The sequence below is a fragment of the Acromyrmex echinatior genome, chromosome 7 (genome assembly GCF_024713525.1).
Source record: "Acromyrmex echinatior isolate Ae372 chromosome 7, ASM2471352v2, whole genome shotgun sequence".
NCBI classification, from domain to species: domain Eukaryota; kingdom Metazoa; phylum Arthropoda; class Insecta; order Hymenoptera; family Formicidae; genus Acromyrmex; species Acromyrmex echinatior.
In genome coordinates, this window is record NC_141858.1 from 4023350 (window position 1) to 4044510 (window position 21161).

At 35.2% G+C, this 21161-nt stretch overlaps 1 protein-coding gene across 2 annotated transcripts in view; it reads right to left on the reverse strand.

Annotated features, from left to right (window-relative positions):
• LOC147909020 (odorant receptor 4-like) overlaps positions 1-21161 on the reverse strand; it is a 162845-nt gene that overhangs the window by 35310 nt on the left and 106374 nt on the right. For both annotated transcript variants that reach the window (XM_087408326.1, XM_087408327.1), the window contains exon 3: positions 10585-10684. In XM_087408326.1, the coding sequence (XP_087264452.1) occupies positions 10585-10684 (100 nt within the window). The remainder of the gene's footprint in view (positions 1-10584; positions 10685-21161) is intronic.

Sequence of the window (21161 nt, forward strand, 5' to 3'; positions counted from 1 at the left end):
GATTCTGTCGACCGAAAAAGGAGCGAGCACGTAAACCTCTTGTACGTAAAGAATAACAAGGCGGGATATTTTAAGCTCATCAAAAATGACTTGTTAACGCATAACTTACCAAAAAAGAACATAAGAAATATTTCTGCGATAGATATGTAATAATAATAATAATAATAATAATAATAATAATAAATGCGCGGTTTTTTCAGATGCTTCCACTACTTTAGCTAGAGCGCTAAATTGGAGATCCACAGGGAGAACTATGGAAAACTAAACGATTGCGCGATCAGACTACCAAGCGAGGACGATAAATGGCTGAGTTTCGACAACCACTGCAGGAAGGAATGCGTCCCGTTCGTCGTTTACGCTGACCTGAAGTGTGCATTGGAAAAGACGGATGGGATTTCTGAATCAACTACGTACATGTATCATCATCACAGAATGTTTAGTATCGAATACTACATGCATTGTTCGTACGATAGTTCACTGTTGGGCTATCGTCGTGATAAAGACTGTATAGTGTCGTTCACGGAACAACTCAAAAATTTGGCGTACAGTGTACAATCTATAATTTCAGCTAATGTACCCATGACAGATTTCACGCAAGACAATTGGTAAAGATATAATAGCGTCACGCACTGTTACATGTGCGAGAAACTGTTTGCATCAGATAATATGCGGGTACGCGATCATTACAACATAACAGGACGATAAAGTGGCTCCGCGCACTCAAATTGTAATCTAAATTATAGAGATTCGCATTGCATAGTAATTTCCCATAACTTATCAGGCTACAATGTCCATTTCGTCATCAAGAAAATTGCCACTGCGTACGAAGGACGTGTTGACTTTTACCGATAACTAAGAAAAAATGTATCTCGTTTACTAAATATGTCGGTAGTACAAAAATTGATAAAAAAGATTATGCAAAATTACGGTTTATAAATTCATTCAGATTTCTCTTTTCTTGTTTGAACAAATTGGCATCTTTTCTCATTAAAATAAGCTATTACGGATATTATAACACGAATTTTTCAATTTATCAGAAGAAAATTTTAATCTTTTGACACGAAAGGACGTTTTTCCGTATGAGTATATTGACTGTGTCGAAAAGTTAGAGGAGCTATGTTTATCGCATCGCGAGTCATTTTACAGTTCATTAACAGACGACACTATATCTGAGAACGCTTACGTGCACGCCGTCAACGTGTGACAACGGTTCTCCATCCGAGCACTCGGTAAATATAGTGACTTATATCTGAAAACAGACGTATTGTTGTTGGCCAACGTCTTCGAAAATTTCCGATAGTTGTATCGCGAGTTATGGGTTCGATCTCGCGTATTATTACACCTTACCAGGCTTCACGTGGGACGTCATGTTAAAGCATACGGATGTAAGATTTGAATTGTTTATAGGTATTGATATGGTTATATTTATCGAGCGCGGTGGTCTGAGTCAGTGTTCGAACAGGTACACGCGAGCCAACAACAAATACATGTCATCGTACGATCGAAACCGTCATCATACTTAATGTACTACGATGTCAACAATCTGTACGGCTGAGCAATGTGTCAACCATTGCCTTATGCCGATTTTCAATGGGTCGACGATGTACAAAATTTTGACTTTACAACCATCGCGTTAGATTTGGCAACAGGCTATATTCTCGAGATGGACGCGGAGTACCCACAACTTCTTCATGATGTGCACACTGACTTACTATTCTAACGCTCGAGAAACCATCCGGCGATGACAAGCTCCTCGCAACATTATGCGATAAACAGCGTTACATCATACATTATCGTAATTTGTAGCAGAGTACTCGTCACGGTCTCCGTATCACAAAGGTTCACCGTATACTGCAATTTGCGCAATCTCCATGGCTATGCGATTATATAGAACTAAACAAAAAATTTAGAACTTTGGCGAAAAATGATTTTGAAAAAAATTTATACAAACTTATGAATAACGCGGTATTTGGCAAAATTATAGAGAACATACGCGATCGCGTCGACATAAAATTATTAATGGGAAGGCAGACACGGTGCTGAGGCAATGATCGCGAAACCAAATTTCCACAGCCGCAACGTCTTTTCGGAGAATTTGGTCACGATAGAACTGCGTAAGCTCGAGATGAAGTTGGACAAACCAATATACGTGGGTATGTGCGTCCTCGACATATCCAAGACGTATTTGTATGAATTTCATCACGAGTACATGGCCGTTGTTTCGCGAAAAATGCAAAATTATGTATATCGAACGATACTGATAGGCTCATATACCATTTAGAATGTGACGATGTTAACGATATCATGAAACGTGATATAAGTAAATTTGACACGAGCAATACTCGAACGACAACGCGTACGACATTCCGCAAATAAAAAAATTTCTGGCCTTATGAAAGACGAGAACAACGGTGCCATCATGACCGAATTCATTGGGCTTAGAGTGAAAATGTATGTCTTGCGTGTAGAAGGAAAGAAAGATACGAAGAAGGCAAAGGGTCAAGAGCACAGTTGTATCGAGGTCTATAATGTTCGAGAATTACACGCGCTTGAATGATGCAATCGAAATGACCCTCAGACAGTCATGCATAAGATTCACACAAGGTGTATACGATATCAGAAACAAAAATCACTTTAAATACACACGACGATAAGCGGTATATCGTGTCAGGTTCCACCGACACGATGCCATTATGGGGACATTATCGATATAAATAAAACACATTTATATTGTATAGTATGTTTAATATGTATATAACATGTAAAATATGTATAATATGTATACCATGTATAATATGTATAATATAGTATGTATAATGTGTAAATACAATATGTATATGATATTTATAATATGTATAATATGTATTTATATATTTATAATAAATATAAGTTTTACAACACATTGTCTTTATGAATCCACGAATTGTGCGAATTGTCGAATCCCAACCATTTCACGTAAACCTCGTTCCCCCTCTTGTGCAGCACCTTTTCAACGAGATATACGTCGGGATTAGCGACGCTATGCAATTCGTATTCGTAAAATCCTCCGGCAATAGACTCTCCGCGAGAATCTTCCAGAAGATGCGTCACTGGATTAATTTGTTGTACTTTGATAATTTTAAACACCTCCGTGCTCCAATTCGGCGTATAACCTTTATCAAAGACTGTCTTGAATTTGCTCACGCGTCCGAATCATCCACTTTGTATTACACGGATGTTGCAATCTTTACGCGATTGTACAATAAATCATTAAGAGCCTGTCGGTGATCGTGGTAACGTCAACGAGATGCATACCAATAGTTTGATGCTTGCATGCATTGTAATTTGATATGAGATGCGGCGTAATGTCGATTGTAATTTCCATTGTTCGTAAATTATTTCCACATGTTGTTTTTCAACGTACGGTTGAAGCATTCGACGACCGAGGTCGTCTTTATTGCGGAATAGAATAATAATTGATGTTGTGCTTCTTCAAAAGTTTCTGCACGTCCGAGTTGTAAAATTCCTTTCCTCTGTCAATATGCAAATTTTTCAGATATCTTCCATCGTCTCGAGTTATCTTTGCGATCGCCTTCGTCGCCTCATTCCCGCTCTTGGCTTTGAGCGGTTCAGCCCATGCGTGCTTACTCAGCATGTCGATAATAATACGTCGAACATAGTAGTAACCTCTGTTGAATCATGTACATAGGTATATCTCGACCACATCCGCCTGTCACAGGTCATCATATCCGTGTACTGTGACGTGTCTTCGCGGGAAATTTCTTCTCGCCGGAGCGTACAATTCATCAATCAACAGACGTTTTTCAAATGTTGCGAATAATTATTCAACATGATGCACTTGTCAAATCGTCTTTTTAAGTTTATTTAGCATAACCTGCACATTATTTTGTAAGATTCCAATCTTCCTTTCGATTTCATTCAGATGATTTTTCAAATCTTGAACGTCAACTGGAAGAACTGCAACATCATAATCGCCAACGCGCGGCGTTTATCACGCTCCCTACAAGCGCGGACAAGGTATCGTGCGTAGAAAAAAAAAGACAATGAAACATTAAAAATGCGGGAAAGTAATTAAAAATGAGGAAAGTAACTACCGATGTACAATTGCAACAACTTGCAAACCGTATGCGCATTCCATATTTTAGAGGCGTCTTTATGCGTACATTACCGATCAAAGGAGTACATCAAAACGATATCGTAAATCTAAAATGCCAAAGGATCTGGGTAGCGTATATGAAAAGAGGGAAATACTTCATGTACTTCGACAGTTTTGGCAATCTTCGACCGTCGAAGGAACTTAAATGGTATCTGGCAAACAGTGTAATCGAGTACAATCACCTCATCAACCTTACAGTCAGAACAATTACGGGCAGCTTTGTCTACAGTTTTTATGAACGGTTGACAAGCAATTTAAGGACCGATATTGCGCTGTTTAACTCAGTGCTCGTTTGAAACATGTCGCTAACGTTTACGTTGACCGACAAGAGCAGCGTCCTCGCCGTAAGCTACTTTCCAGCGATAGATTTGGGTGACGATTACGAGCTCGGTCTGACGGACTTTGAAACGTATTATACTTTAGATTTTACAATGTAAATTCAATAAACAACAAGTTTTACTATGGCGACGAGAAAATTGTCATTCCCGAAAGATCGAATTGCGTGATATAGAGCGGTATATTTAAAGCGTGAAATTTTATTATACGTTCTGACGTGAAGGGCAAGGAGGATGAAGATTTCCCGCTGGTTATTCGCGCCAACAACAATACCATGAGAAGTGAGATCAACTGCGCCTATCGGATAAATTTTGCAAAACTCGTATCATTGGCTCGCTGCTGATTTTCGTCGAATCGCGTGCTGGAACCGCGACAGTGGCACGAGACGTGCCGATAAATATCATCAACATGAATATCATACACATAGAGTGCATCATGACCGTGGGTGCGTACAGCAACAACAGGTGCATGCACACGATACACGAATTTTCGTCGAGCGTGCCGCCGGGATATAAGAAATCGGAAAGGCCGACGCAGATTATTTACCTTCCGATCGTTGTACGAAGCATTACGGATCTGACGATTCGCGTGGTGGACGTAGACGGTTGATTGCTTGATTTTCGTGGAGAAGAGATCACAGTTAGGTTGCTTGTATTGAACGAACAGCGGAAACAAACAAGAGATACACTTTTTACTGGAAAGACTACTGGAAAGAAACTCATTGCGTCCAACGTTGCATTCTTAAAGTCCTTGAGTTTCATCGTACGAAATGGCTGATATCTTGAGTATTACCGGTGAGCTGATCTTTGACGACCGCATCGTCAAGATTGAAACTCACACGTATAATCCGTATGCCAACACTACGTTTGGGCATAGCGATGAGATACGGATACCCGTACAGCAGCAGGATTTGTACACATTGCGACAGTTTTCTCTATGTCGATGAAAGATTGACAGTAAAGAAGAAAAATCAGATCAGATGTCAATCAGATGTCGATGACGCTTGGAAATAATTGCGTAGTGTTCATATTTGATGAAATTCGATATGAACTCAATGATGTGGAAATTGACCACAACAGAACGTTGGCATTACCAGTACCATCAAGAACTATGTGTCAATGACGTACAATGCTTTGATTACCTTGAACGCAGGATGGAACTCTAGATCTGACAAGGAGGAAGGATTAATTTTTGTGTGCCGCTCACAACATGCTGTTGGGCTTTCGTTCAAGGATTACAAATGCGTGATCATCAATGCTCATCACAAATTGATTTTGATACGATCGCGCAACAATTACAATTGCTTAGTGGGAAATCCTGTGACGGGGCCTGAGATTGAATTATTCAAAATGCAGTGGCGGATGCCTCACATTGCGTTAAATAAATTATCAATGCTGCGAGCATTGGAAAGCAATCATTATCTGAGCATGAGTTTTCGTTCATGGGATCTGTATGGGTATCCTTTATTATAGAATACGACCAAGCATTCATGGGCTGTCAAAACGGCGACTCAACTTGAGAAGCCGCGATATGTTATCTTTGCTCTGTAGATAGATCGAAAGAATGTCATGTCACGAGATTAGCGTGTTCGACGATTGTAATTTGAGTAACGTAAAAATATATCTAAATTCAGAATTTTATCCGTACGACGATTTAAATCTGTATTTTGGCAAAAAGAGTTACGCTGTCTTGTTTGATATGTACGTGCGTTTTCGTAAATCATATTATGGAATCAACTGCTTTGAAACGCTGCTCAACGTGCTCTCATTTATCGAGAAAATCCTTTTGCGGTCATTGATTACTTACGACAAAACGAATCCGTCAAGAGCACTACTGTGGACGTACGCATAGAATTTCACTGCAAGGAGAAGGAGTGCCCGCCAATACTACTACCACATACTGCCTCATCATACACGATCGTGTATTGTTCGTTGTCCGCAAGATTATGTAAATTGCAAGGTTAGCAAGTATTTAGAAACTTTAAAAGAGACAGAAAAACCAGGGTGAAGCACAGTCTTGAAGAATTGCTCGTCATGGTCTAACGTTTGTGGTGCAAACGTGCACGTGCAGTTCCAGACATGGTACTGCGGATATCATCGCAAGTGTTTTTAGATGAAAAATTTTTCTACTTAAATTAAATTTTTTCATTTTATACGGTTAACTCTTTAATTTTTGTGATAACATTTAAATTAAGCAAGGTAACATAATTTTGTGATAATGCTTTGTATATTATTTTAAAGGAGAATTAAATAAACACTTGTGCGGGAATGCACCGCGCGGAAAGATTCGAGTGAGAAAACGGCACAAGGTTGATATGATACGCGACAGTAAAGAGAACTCCGTTTTTTTGTAATTTAACAAAAGAATTCTCTTTAATATGCACAGTTACAAATTCAGAAAATATAATTAATTAAATATTAGATTAACAGAATATTAAATTCGGTCACCTTTTCCAACTTGTATTTGGAATCGCGGTGATGGAAAATCTCGGTGATTTTCTCGGCACTTCTCGAAAAGATTCGTATTATAGCGGTTTTCACTAAGCGGTTAGCACGGCGGTTTTACGAAGCGATATAGTAGCGAGACTATGACTCTAAGAACTCTAAGAAGTCTAAAACTCTAAGAAAGAGGATGGCGAGATCGAAGCATTTATTGCTTTCGGCCTGGGCTTTCTTCTTGGGAAAAATCCAGTAAAATTTTGCCACAATCGTAATTATTACGTGGCATTAGTTGTACAAAATTGATTGGCGCTTTGGATTCTTTTCTAACGACGTTCAACGTAACAGTCATGCGCGACAGAAAATCCGTACGTGGGATTGGTGACAGCGCGTGACGTATTCGTCGGAGCGCGGCGCTCGCGTGCGCGAATTGAATTGTTCTAGAACTTTCGATTGTCCGTTGCCGGAGCTTGTTTGCGTGTACCGAATTGGTTTAAAAGAACAAAGAATGCCAAATCGATGATTTTAACGAGGATTAAGATCATGCTCGAGATGAAATCACGAGCTCACTTTATGCGTGCGTTCAATGACAATTACTGTCGGTCGACTGAAAGAATTCTTGCTTTTCCCGAATTAACGATCTCAAACACACTACTTTAGTTAAAAAAAAAATGTTTTTATTATAAATGAATGGTAATATAATAATTTTATTTAAGAGGAATATAAATCATTTGAATTGGAATAGGAAGATCCTTTAATAAGATATACGTATACTATTATGTTTCATTGTATAAAAATTAAAGATACCATTTGGATTAAGTAAATAATAAAGATAATATCACTTGGGTTTTACTTTTTATTTTGATAGTAAAATTTAACTTGGCGCCACAGTTGTTGATATCAAATTTTTAATACAAATGATACATATCATTAGACTGATATTCATTATTTATTTAATTTGGCATGGTATAAAGAAATGGGATTTAACTTGGCACCTGTTCTTGATATCAAATCCTTTATAGGAACGATACATATCATTAAAGTTAATATTATTTATTTAATTTGATATCTGAACTACATGAAATTTAACTTCGCGCCAATTGTTGATATCAAATCATTTATATGAATGATACATACTTAACAGAGTTAAGTTATTAAGGGGGGAAACCACAGTAGAGCACGAAAAAGTAAGTATATTTTCGGGAATTTTTTTTGGCTCAATGAAATGATCAATCAAAAATTTGTAAAATAAGCATTATAATATTATGAATGAAGTACAAATAAGAATTTTTTCATACATTTTTGGTACAAAATGGCGGCTGTGCCGCACTTGTCCGATGGTGCCTATTTTTGAAGGAGGGACCATGGGCGGACATCTAGAGTCCTTAATTTTTGACCTGGAACAAAAAATGAGTTTTTTAGGTTTTATATATCAATGGAAGTACGTAGGATTTTTTCGATATATTAATTTTTCGCAAAATGATGCACGTTTTAAGGAAAACTTGCAAATTTAACAAAAAAAAACGCCTTAAAATTGTTGATAAAAAAAACCATGTAATATAAAAAAAAACCTTACGCACTTCCATAGAGAAAGGTATTCTGAATATACTGTCATAATTTGAAACCGATCGGTAAAGATTTATTCGAGTTATGTGTCCGCCCAGTTTAAAAAAAGTGGTTTCGAGAAAAACGCGTTTAAAGTTTTAAGTACTGTAAAATCATATTATATTTTTATATACCTCTAATCTGCGATGCCTGCGCCATACAATTGGCCTTCTTCATCTATCTCCTGCTCTTGTTTGACCTTTCGAATTGTTTTCAGATCGATGCGGGCCTGTTTTGCGGGCCCTCACTCAAAGATTGTTCCGCTTTCTGTATGCGTTTCTCATCCAAGTCCATGCATAGTTCGTGACTTTTTGGGCCAATTTTCATGCCCATGACCTGGATTATATGTAAAATTGATATTAATCCGTCATTAAAAACACACGAAGCGATGTTCGTAGCAATATTGATGATTATTTTGCCGGAATTCATAGTTTTCGGAGCCATCGCCCACACTGTCGAGTTGAAGCTCTCATTACTGTTTTGAGTGAAACCCCCGATGCAGCGAGTGAGAAGATCATCCGTAGTGAGTTGTTCGTAAACTGGCTTAATTGCTTCATAAACTATATCAGACATTAGTGATTTGTGCGTATAGGTAGCCAAAGTGTTAGAAGATTTCGCCCTTTGCCACGAGCACCATGAATTTTCTCCAGTCGGGCAATCGTCGTGTTGGGGATGGTTATCCGTAGATATTTTGTGAAGTAATGTGGCCCATAGCTGTCTTCATTTTTTCGACTGATTCGCAATTTCTACGAATAGCTAACCCGAAATATATTGACAGTTCGAAGCGAAGCGAAAAAGCGTCCGTTTCAACAATTGACATTCGGTTTACTAACGTTACACACGTGTTTCTTTGAATGTATATTACATATGGTGATACCTACAGGCATTCTTAAGTACTATAGACTTTTCGGAGGGAAGTTCCTTCTCCATCGACTGCCATTATACCTGCTCCCGTACTCATAAATTATAGAGCGCGCCGGAATCACAAAAGGCGCTCGGAGCATACCTGAGAGGCGTTGCCGCAGAATGGAAAATTTGGGTATTCCGAAATTTTTGCGGCACTCCATCTTTTGGTATGTTATTCTTAAGACCCTAAAGTACCTTATAAGCGAAAAAAAATTTTTTCGATTTTTTCAAACTTTTACTGTGGTTTCCCCCCTTAATAAGAGATAATATCATTTGTAACTTACTTTTTAATTTGATAGAATTTAACTTGATTGGTTAAGATTATAGCGTCTAGGTTTTAATTTGATACATTAATTTTTTTCGAAGAGTAATAATTTTTGACAGAGAATTAAAGTTGCCATTACTTGTAATAAAAAGGTCTTCGATAAGAATATCCTTGAAAAAAAATTAAAACTATTATTAATGGAGTTGGAGTATTACGTACTTAGTATTACGTACAAAGGATTGGTTTCACCAATTTTAAGCTGAATTGATGATTCACTATCAACCATAAGTAGTCAATTCTACTAAACAGCAAACACGATGAAATCCAAATGATTCTTTATGAAAAGCACGTATGCTTAGCGCTGTTTTTTACCTTTATTTAAAAAGGTAAGTTTGTATGAATAATAAAAGACAGTTGTACTTTACTTTTTAATTTGATGGAATTTAACTTAGTTAAGATTGTAGCATCTTGGTCTTAATTTTTCATTTCATACATTAATTTTTTTCGAATAGTAATAATTTTTGACAGAGAATTAAAGTTGTCATTACTTGGATTGGAATAAGAAGACCTTTAGTAAGAATATCCTTGAAAAAAATTAAAACTACTATTTTACAATAATTGGATATAAGAATATCCTTAATTATTTTAATACATTGATCCTAATTATTATAGAATCATGAATATTTATATTAACTTTATATAACAAACTTTATATAACAATAAGTAATACTGTAAGAATATAAAGGGTTAATAGAAATTATGTTATTTTCTATAACTGATTAAAATATCTTATATATTAAAAAAAAATAATTATACAAAAATCATAATTGATACCATATCTATTGTATATGAAGTGAAATAATTTGTGTGGTGCTTACAGTAACTATGTTTAAACTTCCAAAGACAACTCCCATAATTGTTGTCATTATCGTAGTGAAAATCAGAGGTTTTATCGTACTAATCATTTTATTTATATATCTAAAAAAATTATCTTTATCATTATTTAATCTAAGTATAACATATGATATGGTGATTATTAAATTACGAAAAGATTACATATCATCGATTAATTAGATTTTCACGTATTATAATCGATTCTAAATCATACTTTAAATCACGTTATAGACTCTTCCAGAACATTTAAAGTATTGCATTTTTATTCCAAATTATATTCAGTTTTTTGTATCAAATACGTTATTCATATTTCTTTGTCGGGATATTCATATTTCTTTGTTTTATTTGTGTTACTTCTTTTGTCATAAACAAAATTGACTTTCGCTTTACAAGTTGGGGTAAAACTCTTGTTTAGGAGAATCCTCTCGAGTGACCTTGACTTTGATATATGTTATCAAGGTCATGATCCTGAATGACTTCCAACAGGTTTTAGTTGTCGCTTGTTTTTCGTTAAAAAGCGAACAAAAAAAAGTTTCGAAAATAATCTTATTTCTGCTATATTTCCTAAACCAACGCCCCTCACTTAATTTTTATAGGAAATCACTCAGGACATTCTCCTCTATAACATATTTAAAAGATATTTAAGTCGATGAGGGGGGGGGGGGGAGCGCGTGACAGTCACTTCTCGTGGAAAGTCGTAATATATATTTTAAAGTAGAAAATTTTTATTTTATATAGTAGAAAAGAGACTTTATTTTTCAAACTTTTTTTATTCATAACTTTTTAACGAAGGACGAGCGATGGTTAAAACCTGTTGGAGATCACTCAGGGTCGTGGCCTTGATAACTTATGTCGAGATCAAGGTTATCGGAAAGGGTTCCCCTAAACAAGAGTTTTACCCAAGTTGGAAATCCATGTGGAATCGTATAATGATAACATTACAGTGAATTCCACAATTTCTTCATTTACGAGTGTTTGGAATAATTCTTAGGATGAAAGATGAACAAAGATAGAAATCTAATTACTAATGATGAGCGACCTATAATCATAATAATAGTTTCTTTCTTTTTATAAAGTTTATTTCGTGATATATGTATGATATATGTATTTAGGGTATCAAAAACCCATTTAACATTTATATAGTAGATAGTACATACCATACTGAGTAAAAAAAAACTTAAACAGACTTACTGTACTTACTCTTCTACGTGTCGCATGCGATGTTTACTTCAATATTTAAACTACATTTTGAAAAAGAACTCTGTAAGACTCTGTAAAAAGAAGATGTCAAAGATGTATGGAAATGGAAAGAGGATACATGAAACCTTCTGTCAAATATATCAAGTAAGTTATTCATGATGCTGACATACAAAAATGTTTATATCTCTAATATAAAAAAATGTTTACATAACGGTTGCACTTTCAATCTATGTTCATTAAGATTTTTTATTTAGTGTGTATATTATTCACTATGTAAATACTGAATGTTTTTTTAATATAAGGTGTAGTAACAAGATATCCATTATTTTTGCATGAAATTGAAGGCTTTATTTAGTGTAGTTAGAATGATCCGATTTAGGTCAAATATGCACTATTTTGTTCGATAACTTGTTGCCATTTTGAAGGTAATTCCATTATACCTCTCTCATAGAAACCCTCGTCCCTATTGGCAAAAAACTAGGACAGTCGATTTTCACAAGCTTCTCTTGAGGCGAATTTTTCACCAGCAAAATCATTTGCCATAGACAGGAACAGGTGGTAATCACTTGGAGCCAGGTCCGGACTATAAGGTGGATGCATAAGATCCTCCCAACCAAGCTCCCGGAGCTTGGCGAGTCACTATCGATGTGTGTGGCCTTGCGTTGTCCTGATGGAACACAATTTCTCCCCTATTGGCCAACGCTGGCCGCTTCTAGGTGATTGCTTCCTTCAGACGATCCAATTGTTGACAGTACAGGTCCGAATTAAGTTTGGCCGTAGGGGAGCAGCTCATAGTAGATGATTCCGTGCCAATCCCACCAAACACACAGCAAAACCTTTCTGACCGTCAATCCTGGCTTGGCCACTGTTTGCGCCGGCTCACCGTGATTCGACCACGACCGTTTTCGCTTGATGTTGTCATAAGTGACCCACTTTTCATCACCATCCGCTTCAGAAATGGATTGATTTTGTTGCGATTCAGCAGCGATTCGCAGATGGAAATTCGGTCCATGAGATTTTTTTGCATTAACTCGTGTGGCACCCATACATCGAGCTTCTTTTTGTATCCAGCCTTATTCAAATGGTTCCAAACAGTTTTTTGTGCAATGTTTAGCTCCTGGGCAATCGAAACAGTGCTTACATGACGGTCGGACTCGACGATTTCTATTATTTTATCGACATTTTCGACAATTGGTCTTCCAAAGCGTGGTGCATCTTTGACATCAAAATTACCGGAACGGAATCAACGGAACCAAAATTGGCGTGATGATTGGCATATGATTGGCTGTTACAGTATCAGGACCATAAACACTATTCAGCCGCCTGGCTTGCATTTTCGCCTTTATCGAAGAAAAACTGTAAAATATGGCATATTTTCTCTTTGCTGGTGTCCATCTTTGACGCGCGCTCAAACAATACTGAGTCAAGCAATCACAAAACTGTCTCAGAAGTTTTTTTAATATGAAATCTTATCTTTCTAACGCCATCTAGCGTAACCCGATCGCACTTATACAACGTGAGATACAGATTACTAAAGCCATCTATTGGAAAAATAATGGATTTCTTTTTACTACACCTTTACTTTGTAGATACAGAAAATGTCAGGAGATACATGTGATAGTGCCTTAGTACTAAAGCACGTGCAGTGATATAGCGCGACTGATATAACTGACTGTATAACTTCAGTCATCGAGTTGTGGGTAATCGTAATTATCAGATTTTATTATTAGTAAGAGTTGACCTGACAAGTTCTAAGTAGGTTCAATTGATATGAGTAGCTTCAATTCCTGTTGTACTATAAGTGTTTTATTTGTTATAACTAATAGGAAATAAATGCCTTTTAATGGTCTAGTCGGATCTTAAGTATTTTGTATAATTCTATACAAAATATAATTTTGTAAATTTATATACTATGTATAGTTCTTTAAACTGCGCGTCGAAATGATTTTTTTTTTAAACGTAAACTCCACTGAGCTATCGCAATAATATCCGAGCAAAAATTTTGATCAGGCTCGCTTATAGAAAAGACCGACTGCCGAGTTATTAGTGGGGATATTGCTGCCCGTGTAGTAATTACTATAACTAACGGATCACACGACAGGCATTACATCGCTGAAGTTATTATTGGGGATATTACTGTTCATGTAATAATTACTGCCAACAGATTACAGAGCAGTTATACAAATTCTTCGTCATCTTCAATTTTTCATCATCTCTGTGCCCACGTAACGGATGTTTTGACATCCGCAAAAAAGGATTGTTTCAATTATGGGGCGCAATCTGTTTCAATTTTTCAAAACCTGTGCCATACGTTGAAAATAGATTTGATTCAGTACATCCAATGCAGGGTTATTGTAATTAGTCAAAAAATGTTTACCACTTTGTGCTACATTTTTGTGCATTATTGCCTAGATGCATGCAAAATAAAAGCACTGTCTTTGCTAATTAATTTTACAAACGATTTAAATAATACTTTCACAAATGTATTTAGAACTGTATTTAATTGATAGTCTCCTGTTTTGCTTGTAAATAGAACACAGTATTTGCAATATAATCCTTTGTGAATGTCAGATAGAACAAGCCAGAGATTGTTGTTCAAATGATATTGTTTAACACATCTGCGTTCTATTTTTCCTTGTTTACTATGACTGGAATAACAAAAAGCATAGACAATAGGCATTATCATGACTTTTCTAGCAGTGTATGTTTTGTGTAGTCATCTAGCATAGAACTTTTACTTATATAAGAATCAATGTCCATTTTCTAAATAATCAAATCGGAGAATGGAAGTTTGGAAGTTTTTGCGGCTATTTTTGATGCAGATGAAGTGGATGTATTCGGATTATGCAGAACATCCGGAAGTTTACTAGGAACATTGAGAGGATCACATCGTAAGGAAGTATTATCAATTTTAACACTCTTGGAGAAGAATAAATCAATTGTTCTCGTTGTTGAAGCTTTTTATCTCCATTTGTCAACTCGTTTTCCTAGACCAAAAAGACATGGAAAAGATTTACCACATCAATTCAAGAAATGCAAACAAATAAATATACTATCCATCAAACCTACATATTATACAAGATATCCTAAAATCTCGGACCGTTGGGATCGAGATCATTTCACAGCAATCATCTTTTGTTGTAATTTCTGTAGATATTCTTTCGTTTTTTAATTTGCAGTATTTTTGTTTAATTTCGTAATCACAATGTAAATCAAATTTAAGTAACTCTTAAATTGTGTTTAAAAATTGCAGATCACAGAAGTGTTACATACTAATAAAATCCTCTTATTCTTTATAGATATTCGTCATAGATATACAATTTATACTTTACTTTTATCTTATCGCTAAATTTCCCTATTTTATCTTTATTTCGAAATCGGAAATTCCGTTTCTCTTTTATAAGAGGGTATATTCAGTTTCTTTATTTAAACATTCAAACTCTAACAGATAGATCACGTTATGTACTTTTATGCGTCATAAAAATTATCTATAGATTATTCTAGAAAGAATGTCTAAGAATATCACACGATCTTTCTCAAAGAAGCCCTCCTATAAAATAACAAATATAAAAGCGTATTATACATTAACATTAATAATAACGTAATTATATTAGCGTTTAACGATTAAGTAATTAAGTTCAACAATTAGCAGTAAAATAGAAATCTTCCTGAATGTGAGAACGAATATCTTTTTCTTTTTTTTTCCCTTTTTCTTTTTCTAATAAAGTTAAATTAATTTTAAACATATGAATGTAGTGAATTCGCCTCGCATAAAGGATATTAAAGAAAACCGAATTTTTATTACAACAGATTGTTAAAATTCAACTATTACTTATTAAGAATAAACTTGTAGAGTAAGGAGTAGGGCTTACGCGGAGCCTTGCTGCCTTATCTCAAAGAAAGCGCGAGTATAGGTTCTACCAAATTTTGGGAAGTGTCGATTGATTCTGAAAGGACACTCCCACACTCATTTTCGTATATAAAAGGAGCTGTCAAAGACAGAAACACACACACTCAGACTCACTCTTACACTTAGACTTAGGCTTACACTTATACTATTAAGGTGAGAACTATCCTCGCGCTTCATCAGAACCTCACTTTCGCATTTATCTTTTTAAACGATAATATTAAATTGAATCTATTGACGGACCGTCTAAATCTCTAATCTCTAAATCCACATACAAGTATATATATATATATATATATATATATATATATATATATGAATATCTGAGGGATTGTTGCGACTGTCGCTGCCAATAGCGTGGCCCCCGTTTATGACAGTTCTCCGGAACATTATAATTCTTTTTTTGCATTACCTCCATGCCTACCAAAGGCGGACGAAGACAAAGAGAAAAGAGATTGAGATTCCAAGTTAAATCGGCCCTTATTTCAAATCAAGATCCTTTCCCCTATTTCCAAAAACTTGTGCAATTGCTAGACCAAGACAAACCGGTAGACTCACCCCGCGAACCTGTCTACACTCCAAATAAATTGGAGGTCAACCTCACGTTTCTTAATTACAAAACCATTCCAAAGCACGATCCACGTAGATTCGCCTATAAACTTCGCGATCTTTTTGGCACCGGATTCAAGGTTACCCTTCCTTTAAATTATTCAGTACTTCCCAGTGAATCGCATCCTTAACTACACAACTTAATCTCCGGTCCCCGAGTAAATTGTTTAAATACATTGACTCAAAAACGGAGAAAAATCTCAACAACAACATTGAGACGTAACAGAAGAGTTGAAGCGGAAGTAGGAAAATTCGGAAGCGCGGAAAAGAGCTAACGTAGCGCGCTGGCGTTAACCTTAACATTATATAAGCTTGCACGAGCTTGTGCGAGCAAGGGAACAATGGAGAAGGAGGTTTTCTAATCGTCCTCTAGGTGCAAACAGCGGAGCCTATGCAATAAAGTCACTAGATTTATAAAGTACTACTCGCTTCCATGGATGCGTTTCACTACCAGTGCTGAAACTATATACTATACAATGACGTTACGTGCGCTATAGATTTTCAGCATTGGCAGAATATCGGAATGCATTCCATTTTGACGTAGTCATTTCAAACGTAGTCATTTCAAATTTATGCTACATAATTACTAGTTTCTTCCATGCTTCCGCATTTTTACACTGAATGTCAACAATGAATATGTTAAAAATGATCTGATATACTTTAAACGCGTTTTCTCGCGCTTTTGGTTATTATCACCCTTTTCTCATTCGCGGTCACATATGTTTTAGGAGACGCAGTAGTGTCTAACCATATTAAAAAAAAGTACAAAACATAAAGACACTATAAGTCTCTTATCCCGAGACCAAAGTCCATTTTTTGGGAGTATAGAACTATTAAAATATAAAAAGTTTTGAATCGCACGTAACATATCCTAAAAGGCGGCATCGCTACGAGTAATTTGAGCCAAAAAAAAAAATAAAAATCGGTCAAACCGTTTTGGACATACAAGCGATCGAAAAGTGATGAAAAATGAAGTAATATCTCCTTCTCCTTCTTCTTCGCTGTCCGCAGTCACATGCACCTCTCTTCTCTCTCACCTTTCACTCACATCTCCCCCCCAACTTTGACCAACTCCATCCACTAACCCCTTCCCTCATCCTCTTCTACCACCCATCCCCAACACTCCTCGGTTTTTTGTCCTATCTCACTCTCTTTCGTCCTCTCTCACCCCCGTCTGCTGAAAGTGTCCAATGGTCACTCAGAGTCGTGATCTTGACAATGTGAGTTAAGGTCATATTAATTTTGTTGTATAACTTCGTAACGCGTCATGGGTGACTGCTACAATTTTCCGAAGGTTGTTTGATGTGCTGACTTTTATAATGTGTGAGAGGATCAAGATCATCAGAGATGAATTGTCCTTCGATGGTCACTAAGGATCATTACCTTGACTATGTATGTTACGATCAGCGTCATCGGAGTTGAATTCCCTATTTCATTTTTAATAACTTCTTAACGTTAGAGATGAGTGACTGCTTAACCTTTTGAAGATTGTAGGAAATGTAATGGGAAGACAAGTATCGTATGCCGCAGGTCTATGTTAATAAGTAATAATTCCAGATTGAAAAAAGGAATAAAATTAAGTAAAAGTTACCGAAATATAATGAAGGGGAAAGACTATCCGAAGTTTGTATATAATTATAAAGAACTAAGTCAAATTAAAAATAACAAACGGCGTTTCGAATCCGATTAGGTCATTCTTAATGTTAAAATTACAAAATGACAAGTATATATATTTAAAATAGATCAATTTTAAAACTGGTTGATAAAGAGATAAAAAATATATATACAGACTTCTAGTGGATGTGTATTGATGGTCATTATCGCAAACTGTCGTTATACAACTGACATTACCCCCCCAGTTGATGTAGCGCGTGTCATTATGAATATATATTTAAAATAAAGAATGGGCTTCTCCATCACCCATTCTTGTGAGAACGTAAACATATTTTCTTCGTCGCTTCGATTTTAATACAATCTTTAATATTTATTTCAACAGAATGAATTTTTAATATTGTATGAATATATTTTTTTTTGTTTGCGAGGAAAAAAATCTTCATATAACCTCTTATCCGGGATGCTCCCGAAGGAGAGCCTAACCGAATGAGAGGAAGAGACCCAGAAGCCGATCTTCTGATTGTGCAGGATTCGATGAGTCCCTCTTATAAAGAAGAACAGCGGACATCATCGCCTACCTGCTAAAAAACTCCCCCTATTCAGCATCTCCGCAAGACATTGGGCACCTCGGAACTGATACCTGGCATTTCATCAGGGTGCACCCAAGTCCCACTTTCATGGTTCGATATACTACTTAAAGCTAGAATCCTATTTCTGAAATGATACATATAAAAGGCCAAATATGTGATATCAATAAGCAAAGTGACACGGAAGGTTTGCCTGATGTTTATCTTTCTCTTCTTAAGAAAGATCTCTCTCTCTTTTAATAAATAATTCTAGAACTTTCTAAACTGTTGACTCATATATATAAATAGTGGTAAAATATATGATATGACTAATTATAACACACAATGTCACGACAAATTTCTATTTGTGCAAAGGATGTACTTGAGATTCATCATTGTTTTTTTTTTTGTAAAACAGATAACGATTCTATTCTTTTATATTCCGATTAGAAGATATTAATGATATACAAATTTGTTTTAAATTAGAATCTGGAAATTCTTCTACACTTTTCGTGATATGACAATTGGCATTGTAACATTATAGTATGAAGCATCTTCACATAGAAAACAACATGTTTATAATTATAACACACGACGGTTGAATTTAATGTCAACTAGATGTAACTCTGCGTTTTAAGAATATTATATTATATTAATATTATTGAATTATTGAAGATGGTCAGATTGTGGCCAAAACGTCAAATGTTTTAATTAATGTAATAATTAAATATCACAAACTATAACTTGTGCGGTGGTTTCTTATGCTCTTTTTTTTACGTTTTAAAATTATAACCACGTTCGTTTTTACGATGTATTTTAATCACACGAGCATTAACATGTGCAATATAACGGAATTTTTTGACTTTATTAAATTTAATTTTGGATTACAAGTATGTTGGCTATTGAAGAAATGTGTAAGAACTTATAGGACGAATATTTATACACGATTACAAATACAATTTTAAAAAATTTGTTTAAAGGAACGTCTAATCCTTATGAATATGTACAAATTCACACGAAAAGATAACAATAAACTGTTCCATTCTTCGAAAGAAAGAATCGACAGACTTAAACACAATTTTATTTTCAAATATTTGCGCGTAGAATTACAAGACGCCTATAAACATCTTGAACAAATAAAATTTGAATTATTCAGCATGTGTAGACAAATAGAAAAAATTCTACCTAATAACATAGCTCATTCTTTCTTTCGAAGACAAGAAATTAATTTCGACATAATGTGGCGAAAGAAACAGAAGAGAATTGCCAATAAAATCATTAATTTGCGTGCTAAACATATTCGCAGAGAAATATCGAATATTAAGAATATTAACTATAATATTATACAATTGGCGGACTCTGAGATAAATGGTGATACCTCTTGTGCACCTTTAAAATTAAAAAAAGTTTCAATTATAATAAAATTACGAAATCTAATATAATACATTCATCTTATAATATTGATATTAATCCGGATAGATTTAATACAAAATTTGAAATAGTTAATACTAACGAACAATGACTTATAAATCTTAGTAATGCTAAAATCTCAGAAAAAGCCAAAGTTGTTTTGCAATTAGGTCAGCAATTCAATTTACCTAACAATGTTGTTAGCAAAGACAGAATTACACGTGAGTTCATCAAACATGTTGAACACAATCTTTTTAGAGCTGATGACGAAGTTTGTAAAAATGTTAGGAACGAAACAGTTCAAATTCTTAAATCGATTAAGAACTGTGACATTAAATCTGCCGAGAATAAAATTATATATGAAGGTGTAAGAGAGGTTAAGCGATTTATCTCAGAGAATCCTGATATTCTAATTACTAGAGCGGATAAAGGCAATATCACCGTAATTATGAATCGGGAAAGTTACAGGGAGAAAATGTACATGAGATTCTCAATGATCAGACTACATACAATTTAATAAATAAAGATCCTACTAATAAAATAACTGTGGAAATTGGGGAACTTACTAAAAAATTGGAAAAACAAGGGGTACATTGATTTAAATTTATACAAAGAATTGTATGTGTCGGACGGAGAACTTCCGAGTTCTTATGGACTGCTAAAAATTCATAAGGAAGATCATCCTCTAAGATTGATAGTTAGCTGCATTAACAGTGCTTTTTATCCACTGGCGACCTTCTTAAAAGAAATCATTGACAATAATAATAAAAAGAATTTTAGTTATGTAAAAAATAGTTTCGATTTAGTAAATAAACTCAATGGTAAGGTAATCGATAAAAATTTTAGTATTATATCATTTGACGTGGTCTCCATGTACACGAACATTCCGACCGATTTAGTAGTGGACTACCATCTGCGTTTTTTCTCTCTTTTTATTAATGGACTCTCAACACATTTACTGATATTACTGACAAGGTACATTATTATATTACTAATTTGTATGTATTAAATATTAATTTTTTTGTTTACGGTCACTTTTCTAGAATTGTTTTATGATTACTTTGATAAAAATGTGTGCGAGAGCGCACCGCGCGTAAAGATTCGAGTGAGAGTTCGGCGCACGGCTGGTATGATGCACGACAGTAAAATCAACTCAGTTTCTTCGTAATTTAACAAAAGAATTTCTTTAATATATTCAGTTACAAAGTCAAAAGATATAATTAATTAAAGATTAGATTAACAGAATATTAAATGC